The 10,216-nt window shown below is 38.0% G+C and overlaps 1 protein-coding gene across 1 annotated transcript in view; it reads left to right on the top strand.

The window, feature by feature from the left end:
- CCDC141 (coiled-coil domain containing 141) overlaps nt 1-10,216 on the top strand; it is a 238,619-nt gene that overhangs the window by 174,833 nt on the left and 53,570 nt on the right. The window contains exons 9-11 of the mRNA XM_019523028.1: nt 3,699-3,840; nt 6,503-6,622; nt 9,123-9,314. Of these exons, the coding sequence (XP_019378573.1) occupies nt 3,699-3,840; nt 6,503-6,622; nt 9,123-9,314 (454 nt within the window). The remainder of the gene's footprint in view (nt 1-3,698; nt 3,841-6,502; nt 6,623-9,122; nt 9,315-10,216) is intronic.

Here is a 10,216-nt window from a genome sequence, read left to right as displayed (position 1 = left end):
GACTCAACAGGGTCCAGAGGAGGGTGACTTGTATGGTCAGGAGCTTACAGGAGAAGCCCTATGAGGAGAGGGCTTCTCCTGTAAGCCTCCACAAGAGAAGGCTGAGAGGGGATCTGGTGGCTGTCTACAAACTGGCCAAGGGGGACCAGCAGGCTATGGGGAAGTCCCTGTTCCCCCAAGCACTACCAGGAGTAACGAGGAACAACAGCCATAGGTTGACTGAGAGTACATTCAGGCTAGATATCAGGAGGCGCTACTTCACTGTCAGGGCAGCTAGGATCTAGAATCAACTTCCAAGGGAAGTGGTGCTTGCTTCTACCCTGGGGGTCTTCAAAAAGAGGCTAGACAATCACCTAGCCGGGGTTGTTTGACCCCAGCATTTTTTCCTGCCCATGGCAGGGGGTCGGACTTGATGATCTGCTCAGGTCCCTTCCAACCCTACCTACTATGAAACTAAATATATATATTTAATTTTAGATAATCCTAGTACTGTTCAAGCCAGGGAGTTCTACCATTAAAGTCAGTAGGGCCTGAATTTCAGCCCTAGCATAACAAGTAAAACAAACTTAATAGGTTATGTTAGTAAACCATGTTTTCTCAATGAATACATATGAAATTAAGACAAGAAGGAAATTATTTCCTGATTCAGACCCCTTAATTATGCAGCACAAAACAATAATTAAAATCAATTGGGGAAGGAAATATAAAGGAATAACCAATGTAAGTGGGAGAAAAAGAGAGACAATATTTTCACAGAATATAAGGACAACCTGGGAATTCATGTTAGAGCTTAGTGTATGGTGTAGATACTGAGGCAGTTTAGTCTTATTTTAAATGACTTCTTTGGTATAAAAATTTTAAAAAGGTATAGTTTGCTGATGAGATGGGTAGCTACCTGCCAAGCACTTACTGTCTGAGATTCTGGTTCCATCTGGACAGCCTGTAGAAGTGTTTCTAGAATTGGAAAGCAGCTTGCAGCTTCCTCGAAGAATAATGAGCATACAATAGCAGAAGGATTCATCATGATTTATGATAGGGGGAAAGGTAGGGTGACTGCTTGTTCCACTTCCTGTGTGACAACCCCATTTTAATTAGGCTGAAGGCCAGAATATCTGATGCCACAGTAAGGGATATATTTTTTTTTTATTCTTTGAGACAGTTTGCTAAACAAACTTTAGTGTGATTGTGTATAGTACTACAAGTGCTGCATTAATTTTGATGAGATTTTTCCTCTAATTAAAGAACTATTAAGCATGACTAACGATATCAGAACCTGGATCATAAATATGATATCGAAAGTCTGGCTAGGTATTGATAACTGAAATGGGTTAAATGTCTATTTAATGTGGGTGAAGGCAGGGAACAGTAGGAAAAGATTTAAGATAGAAATAAATGGTCACATCCACATGATTTTTGTAGCGATATTAGAGTATCCAAAATGTACTAGGCAGTTTATATACATATAAGAAAATTCTTGCCCTATATAGCTTTTAATAGCTAAATTTTGTCTCTCTTGCATTGAGTAGTCTTTTATTCCTTGAGGAATATCACTGACTTAAAGACTGAAGAACTAGAACTTTATAGTTCTAGCTCTGAAAATCTAGCACAGAAATCTCTCTAGTATACTGGAAATTAGTCAGAATAAATTAAAAAGTAGGGGAAAAACCTTGTTCACTAGACAAGTGGAGATACAGTTAAAGAGTGTATGGAGCAGTTCCTTATTATAGTCTCACTACTACTATATATTTAAATAGATGAAAAAACCAAATCAGGTTTTTGTTTCAAATGAGCATATCTCTAGAAATAATATAACTGCTGATCGTTTGTGAATTTCTCTTTTTGTACATTAAAGCATGTAGAAGATACAGGTTTTCTATATAAAATGCATACTTTTAATTCATAGATATTCTGAAATCACTAAGGCTCAGTACAGACATTCAAAAAGCCCCGGCAGAAGCAATCTAACTATCACACTTTACTTAAAGTGCTATAAGTTAGAATGGGAATGAACCAAACAGATATTCACCATTTGGTGGCGGAGGGGCTCGGTGCCTGTCTGCACTGGCTGAGGCCAGCAGTGGGGGGTGCTCCTGCATACCTCCCAGGAGGTTGCTGGAGCAGCCCCTCCCCCCAGCCCTGCCTTCCCCCACCAGCAGATGACTGTCAGCAACAGCTGGGGAGGAGAGGAGGATGAATGGAGCCCCCCACCACAAGGGTCCCCCATAGCTTGTTGGCCGGGGTCTCAGGGGGTGCTGGGCCAGGTTCATGTGACAGAGGGGCTATCTCCCCCCAACCCCAGGTCCTGTGCTTTAAGTGCCATCTGTTTTGTTTAGTTTAAAGCCCTTTCTGCGTGCTTAATATGTGTTAAGTATAATGTCTGCACCAAGTCTGAGAGTTTGTCCTCGTTATTTTTCTGGCCAGCCTCCTTCGCCTATCAGTAGACTTGCCCTCATTTTACTGATGACTAAATTTGATTTCACTGCATCATAAATTAGTTATCTGTGTTAATAGCATAAAAAATAATAGCCCTTTCCAAGATGTTATTAAACTCTACGTAATTATCTTCAAGAGGCATATACCTAATCTCTGTAGTGTTTGAAGACACTGTTAAAAGGATCATCTCTTCTTTAAAAATGTTAGAATAGAGGAATAGTATTTTACAAATGTAATATTAAATTAAAAAATAAAAGATTTCAGGAAATTAGTTTGCAGAATTCCAAATCATGTTATTATTAAATAATGCTATTATTACCATCTTGGATTTTATATTAATTCAAGGTAATCCATATTACCTTGATATAGTCCACAGTAATGTTTGGGAAGGGGTGTGCTATGCACCAGGCTGTCACTTCAGTAGGCATAGGAGCAGGCCCTGTGTAAGTGTCTTTATCAAGGTAAGCACATTAAAAAGCTACTAGAGGACTTTAACAAACATCACATTTTAACTGTGTTTGTCATATAAATCTTTTTTTTTTAGTTAGAGAAAGCTTCAATAGTTAATTAGTACGAAGATTTGATCTCTTTTACATGCTATCTTCATATCTTAAATGTATGTGATAACTTTTTTTCAAATTGTGGAGAACTGCCTCAAGTATTCATTTATTGTGAATTGGCACCCTGATGTTTAAATGTTTTAAATTATAGGGCAAGTCAGTACTTTGTCATTTGACACTACTGTTCAAACAGCGTCTTTAAACAAACATTTAAAGCATGGGGGGAATGTTGATAACATTTTGTGCACCTACTGGAAGAAAATTTGAGAGGCAGAGGCAGCATATCCTTTTAAAATAGAAATATAAGCCTCTGTAACATATCAGATATTTTTAGTTCATTTATCTTTCTTCTGTTCAGTTTTGGGAGAGTCAGCCTGATCCCCTTCTTGCACTGAACGCTGCCTTACTCCTCAGGTAACTGAAGTCATTGAAACTATTTCTGGAAAGGTAGTTCTCAGCGTGAGCCAGGGAATTGGTGCCTGAGGCTAATTTATAAATTGAAAATGTAGTCTCCCTTTCTGCCCTACTCATTATCAGTTTTGCTTTGTTTATTACTGATATTTATAATGACTTTTTAAGGCTTGAGTGTTTAAGTTGTTGCTAAATCACCTCTGATCTGAAACAGCAATGTTATTTTTAATTGCTGTCATCTTGGCTGCTGCACAAGCCTGGAGAAGTACTAACAGCTGTATTGTTCCAATTTAGTTCTTGGCTGCCTGGAATTCAGGAAATGATAGAATACATTCAGAAAAGAGTGGATCAACTGATCAAGCAGTGTCCTGCTTACACAGAATTTTCTTTAAAGAAACAGCAGTTAACTGCCTCACTAGAAGATTATCTAAAAAAGGTACATCATGGAATGCCTTTGTTGTTGTTGTTGTTGTTGTTAACATTATCCTGCAAGCTATATTAATTTGTTAAAGTAAAGCTGTCAGAATATTAGAGTTCTGGGGGTGTGGGTTAATAACAATAATGATATATTTCTTTGGTTAAAGAATATCAAATATGTGTAAAGTGCTGAGTGCAGCAGTGGGCCCCGTAAATAGAGGCATAACTAGATATTTTAGTGCTTTGGGCAGAATGCCAGAGAGCCACAGTGGGATGTCAAACAAGTCTTACCTGATTGTGGAGACCCCTGTTACTTCTGCCATGTTGTGGGCTTGGGCTGCTGCTGCAGTAGCACAGGCTCTCTGGATGCTATCATCCTGGTGCCCTCCCCTCCCCCCTTCTATTCCTTGACCTAAATTGGTACCTGGACCTTGTGCCCTGGTTGCCCGCCCTCAGTTAGACTATTGCCAGTAAACCTAAAACTCCTGCTCCGGAAATGAACACTTTTCACTGAAAACATGATAGCAGTGCATACAAACTAATAATCATAATTTGGTATGAGGATGACCATGCCTTGTCAGAGATAAACAAATTATTAGGACTGGTACTGATGTAAGTTTTCTGCATAATATTTCTCTCTCTCTCTCTCTCTCTCTCTCTCTCTCTCTCTCTCTCTCTCTCTCTCTCTCTCCTTTTTTTAATGCATTTTGTTGAAAATGGAAAAGGTGGTACAGCAAACTCAGGGAACAATAGAAATAGTAACTGTGAATCACAGCAGGGTTGATGTGATTGCTTTCTGTTGCCAAAGCAGAGTACATCACATTCGGTATAAAAATTCATTTTATTCATTAAAGTTCTGTTTCTACAAGATGTTTGACAATCTCTCTAACCTACTGAGTGCCCTCAACTCCTACTGACTTCCACAATGTTGCATTTGAGGTATAATAGGCACATCATCTGTAAAGGAGACCCTGAATGCCCCTTATAGCTCAAATGCAATATAATCTTTGTAACAAGGTTCACAGCAAAGAAATCCCAAGGCATAAATACAAAAAAATAGATTATATATAATGATTTGATAATTATTCAATATGTAATTTGACATCCTATATATACACATGATGCTCACAAGGAAATATTCTGAGTCAAAAGGGAAGAAGTCAATTTGCAATCAATGGATCCCTTTGCACCCATTTTCCATAAATGAGATTTCAAGACCTAGTAGAATGGATGAAATAAAAATATAGAGTTTAATTAGCTAAAAACAAAAGATTCCCTGCTACTTGCTCTTGGTCTTTTGCGACAAGTTTCAATAAAAGCATCTTAATCTAAATCAAGTTAATTCTGTAAATTTAATATTTTTGTTCTTTACAATGAAACATGACCTTAGGTCCATGATGTTATATGTGGCCTGGTTGTCTCCTTTTTGGATATTCCATTCCTGACACCCACAGCTAGGGTTATTTAGAAAATTTGAACCATGGTTCCCATCTTGCTTCAAAAAAAATGAACAAAACCACTTCCCTGTGCAATCTTCCAGTAATGCAGAGCCTGCTGAAGGATATGGTTCTAAATTTAGCTGGCATTGAGTTTCATTTAGTGTACACAAAGCCTGAAACTTCTTCTTAAAATGTATGGTATTCGTAAATTTGCATCACTATTAATGGCTATATATATCATATCTGGAGTTGTCTACAGCTGCTCTTCATGACATATTCTATTATCATTGTATATATTTAACTCCCATTGTCACTGAGGGAAGTTATATATACACACCTCTACATAAAATAAAACATTTTGATTGGCAGACAAGTGCCAACCGAAAAGTTTTATTTTTCTAAAGCAAAAATTTGTCTGTAATTTTTTTTTAAATGAAGCATAATCAAAGCATTGATTTCAAAGTCATAAATTCTAGATTAAAACACAATAATTATCCTTTGTGATACAAATGCTAAAATAATTACAAGGGAGAGAAAGAAAAGCAACTTAAATATTTTTCATTTTAATTTTCGCATTCCCTAAATTTCCTAATTCCATTGCATTATATTAAGGATTAGAAAATAGAAACCCAATAATTACATGTCAACTTCTAAATGTGTCCCCTGGCTATACTAAGGTGTGACAGGATTTGTTTTTTACCGGTAAATGCTAACAAACATTGATTTCACCTCACACTCACAGACCAAGGACAAGATACTTCCGTCATTAATAATCAAAATGTATAGAAAGGAGACATAAGAAAAATGATGGTTGATGGAGTGTCTAACAACAGGGGGAACAATCCTACAGAACCATGCTGACTGTAATTTAGACTGCAACTCCCACCAAACCCAGGGGACTGGGGACAAAGGAAGAGGAAGTGACAAAGAAGATAAGAGAGCTATGGGCGAGCAGAACTGGGACTGATAGCGGCTTTGATACTCAACTGGTGGCAGTCCTACAGTAGTTAAATTTGTCGCAATGGCCAGTTAAACTATCTGCTCCCCACAGCCCTAATTTCGCACATTCCTGAAAATGTAAATATATAAAAATCAAAATAAATGCTTAAAAATAAACATCGATATTATCTGTCAAAACTTAGCTAAACTATGAAGGTTTGTATTTTCATAGCTCTTGATGATATAAATTAATTATTTATTATATTTATTATATTATTATATTTATTATATTTTTAATTCAAGGTATCAATGTCAATTAAAAAAATCAGTCCGATACTTACCATTGGTATGGATCCTGGGTCTTCTTTGTCTGAATCAGAGAGAATTTTGAACAAACACCTAGAACTGGCTAATCAAGCTAAGGTAAAACACCCTTTCATTTGGTATTAATGTAAGTATTTTTAGACACTGTGCACACTATAGGAATTTTGAAATGCTGAGAAGTTTAGATAAGGATTGTCACATTTCCTTGGAAGGAAATAGCTCTGCCTATTTATTAAAAATACTTGTCCAACAACAATAACATAATGAAGATTGCAAGCAAGTAGTTCTTATAGTTTTGGTGTGTCCATTTTTCATTTTTTTAAATCACCGTATCCTGTTTCAGGGTCCAAACATTGTCATATGATTTTAATACCTCTACAACACGATGGTTTTTATGTGTGTGAGTACTCATACATGACTCATTGAGTTTTGCGGTGTTGAAAGACATGAACAATACCTGAGCTGAGATTCTCAGTCCTGCCCCAGCTTCTTTATATGGACACAAAGGGCTTGATAGCTAAAAAGTTTCGCTTCTGGGTGGGGGAGCATTTCTGAGGTGCAGAAACAGTGGAGAAAGCCAAAAGGCTGCCTTGCTATTGGCATATCCCAGGGAGGCTCTTGTAACTTTGTCTGGGTTATTCAAGTTACACAACAGACCTTTCCCAGCCCCAGGAGCACCACAGGATCAGGAGGGTACAAAGGTATATTAAAGCCACTTTATACTTCCCTTGGCCTGTGAAAATGTTAATATAAGTGCATATTGCATGCCTGGGAAGCCATTTGACAATGCAGCTGTGCATATTCTATTTGAAGCTAATCAGTGATACAATCTATCAATTTCAGCTGGGCGGTAGCACTGAAAACAGAGTTTACCTACAAGTAACTCTGAAGGTCACTCAGCAAGAATGCAAAATTAATAGCAGCTAACCCATTATTTGTAGCAAAACAGCACGTGGTCATTTTTGCTGACATTTCTTCCCCACTTGTATGACACTATTCTGACTTGGAAATGTCCTTTGCCTATTGTGAATTTTCTTTTAAACCAATGTGAGCTGCTTAGACTGCAGATCATAGTCACCTTTCCATTCCTCCTGTGGAATTTCACATCATATATAGCTTGCACTCTTGGCTGATTGTCGGAAATAAGTATGTCATGCTGTATGAATCCAAGAGACTGACTGAAGTATTTAAAGCTGGGTTAGGTCTCTCGAACCAGAAGTAGATGCATATAAGCTCTTTTCTTATGTTGTATTCTTATGCCTTCCTAACATATACAGTTTTGAATTATGACTTTAGATACATAGGGTAATCATTAGGGCTGTGCGAAGCTATGGTCCCTGATTTGATTTGGCAGAGATTTGGCCCAATTCAGTGGCCAAATCTCTGAATCCAAATCGAATTACAGGACCCTTTTATCTATATGGAAAATCTTCAAACAATTGCAACCCATACTGGTAAAAGGCTCAATTCTTAAAAAGATCTTTCCAGGACCGCCCTTTCCAGCCTTTAAGCAAGCACCAAACCTCGCCAAATTCATCACAGGAAGCAAACTTCCTATGGCCCAAAGCACACTGAATGGATCTAGACCATGCCAGGACAAGAAATATAAAGCCTGCCAACACATCTCCACCACTCCCACAATAACCACACCCCACAGCACAACCATCACCATTCCTGGATCTTATGCCTGCACCTCCAGAAATGTAATATATCTCATCCAGTGCACCAAATGCCCTGATGGAAAATATGTAGGAGAAACTGGACAGCAACTGCATACCAGAATGAACACACACTAGAAAGCTATCAAGACAAAAATACCCATTTACCTGTGGGGTGCACACTTCTCACAAGACAACCAATCTCTCAGTTCTGATCCTCAAAGGGAATTTACAAAACACTTTTCATAGATGAGCATACAAATTTCACTTCATAAATCTACTGGATACAAAAAATCATGGACTAAATATAGGCATAGGATTTATGGCATATTATAATGTGTCTGCCATCTGATAATCCCAGGTAACCTGTCTGCATGTTACCAGCTACAGTCTATCACCAGTTCAGCATTCCCCTCTTCCCCCTCCCCACCACAACCTGTCTCTCATCTATTGTCTCCCATTCCCTCTGAACCTCACTGCCATATATTTGCATTTTCACAGACCTGCAATTTGCATTTTGGCTTCTGTTCTACCCAGGAGAGCACACAAAATAACAACAGACTCTTCCTATGCCTGAAGAAGGGTGTTTGTGCCCAAAAGCTTGCAAAGAACAATTTTTCCAACCATTAGTTGGTCTTATAAAAGATATCACATCTACCCAAAGAACCTTGTCTTTCTACGCACTTATTTTAAATATTCACACTTATGTTTTCCCTATTTAAAATTACTAGATGTGCTTGGGATATTCAACCTTTGTATTTCGTTTTAAAATGTTCCTATGGAATGGTGTTTAACTGATGAACATTTAGAGTTGTTCTTTCACTGTCTGGGTGGGTGAAGTAAAGTGAAGGAGCCAACAGTTGGAAATTAACATGAGATGTGATTTTTTCACAAGTCCTTTTCAGTGTGCTAAACTGTGTTCTATGCTTATGCCATTGTAGGAAACATCACATCAGCTGGAAGCGGCTGTGAGGATCATTAAGGAAGGGGATGAATTTGAAGCTGCAGAGATGGCAACTTTTTCTAACAAAGCTGAACTTCTAAATGAAGAACTGAAAACACTTAGCAAAAATATCAGCTCAAAACTAGACATTCTAAAAGCTTATGTGGCATTTTTAAAGTCTGCCAAGGAGGTATATATTAGCTCCTTACTTCCCAGACCTCATTCTTTAGCTTCAAAAGAAAATGAGGATTTTTGTCTAGCTTAAAACAGCCCCTAGAATTGCTAAGATATGGCAGGTTTATAGACCTTCTTATGCTGCAGTCTAGTCTATGAAGGAGTTCATGTCTCTCAGAAGAAGTCCTTGCTTGATTCAGTACTAGAATAGAATAGAATACAATAGAAAAATAGATCAGAGAATTTACAGTAGTTAAGGACTAGTCTCTGTGCAGTGATTAGACTATTTTAAATACACCAGTTCAGAAAGCAGTATAATTAAACCAGTTCAACCCCTACAGTTCAACCCCATATCAATGGAAAAGTGTTCACATCAGTGTAATTTGTTTCAGTATGGACACAAACTTCTTTATATTGTTATAATTACTGTGTTCACCTAAGCGGCCAATTCCAGTTTAACTAAACTGTTTTTTCTATTAATTGAGTTAAATGAGTGTCAATATCAAGTGTAAGCCAGCCCTAACAAAGGCAAAAATCAATTCCTAAATTTTTAAAACACTTTTATTAATCAATGTGAATCAATAATAGAATTTATTTTGCTTTGTTTGCTTGTTGAACTACCTCAGTAGTATCAACTAAGCCTATGTGAAGCGGCTAATATTCGCTTCGGATTCGGAGGATTCAGGGGGACAGCGATTTGATTTGGTAATTCGAATCACTGTCCCGCATCGATTCTACCAAATCTGATTTGGAGTTTTGCCTGCTGCCAAATGAGCTGAATCTCCAAATCACACAGGCCCAATGCTCCCCCCCACAACCCCACCCAACCATATACACATACATCCCTTGGAGTGGCTGGACTCCCAGGCCACCCTGAAAGGAAAATGGTTGGTAACCCAGAGCCACCCCCAGGCTGGG

Source organism: Gavialis gangeticus, unplaced genomic scaffold (genome assembly GCF_001723915.1).
Source record: "Gavialis gangeticus isolate Ggan-Ray unplaced genomic scaffold, GavGan_comp1, whole genome shotgun sequence".
Classification (NCBI taxonomy): domain Eukaryota; kingdom Metazoa; phylum Chordata; order Crocodylia; family Gavialidae; genus Gavialis; species Gavialis gangeticus.
This window is presented reverse-complemented; position numbering and strand designations above follow the sequence as displayed.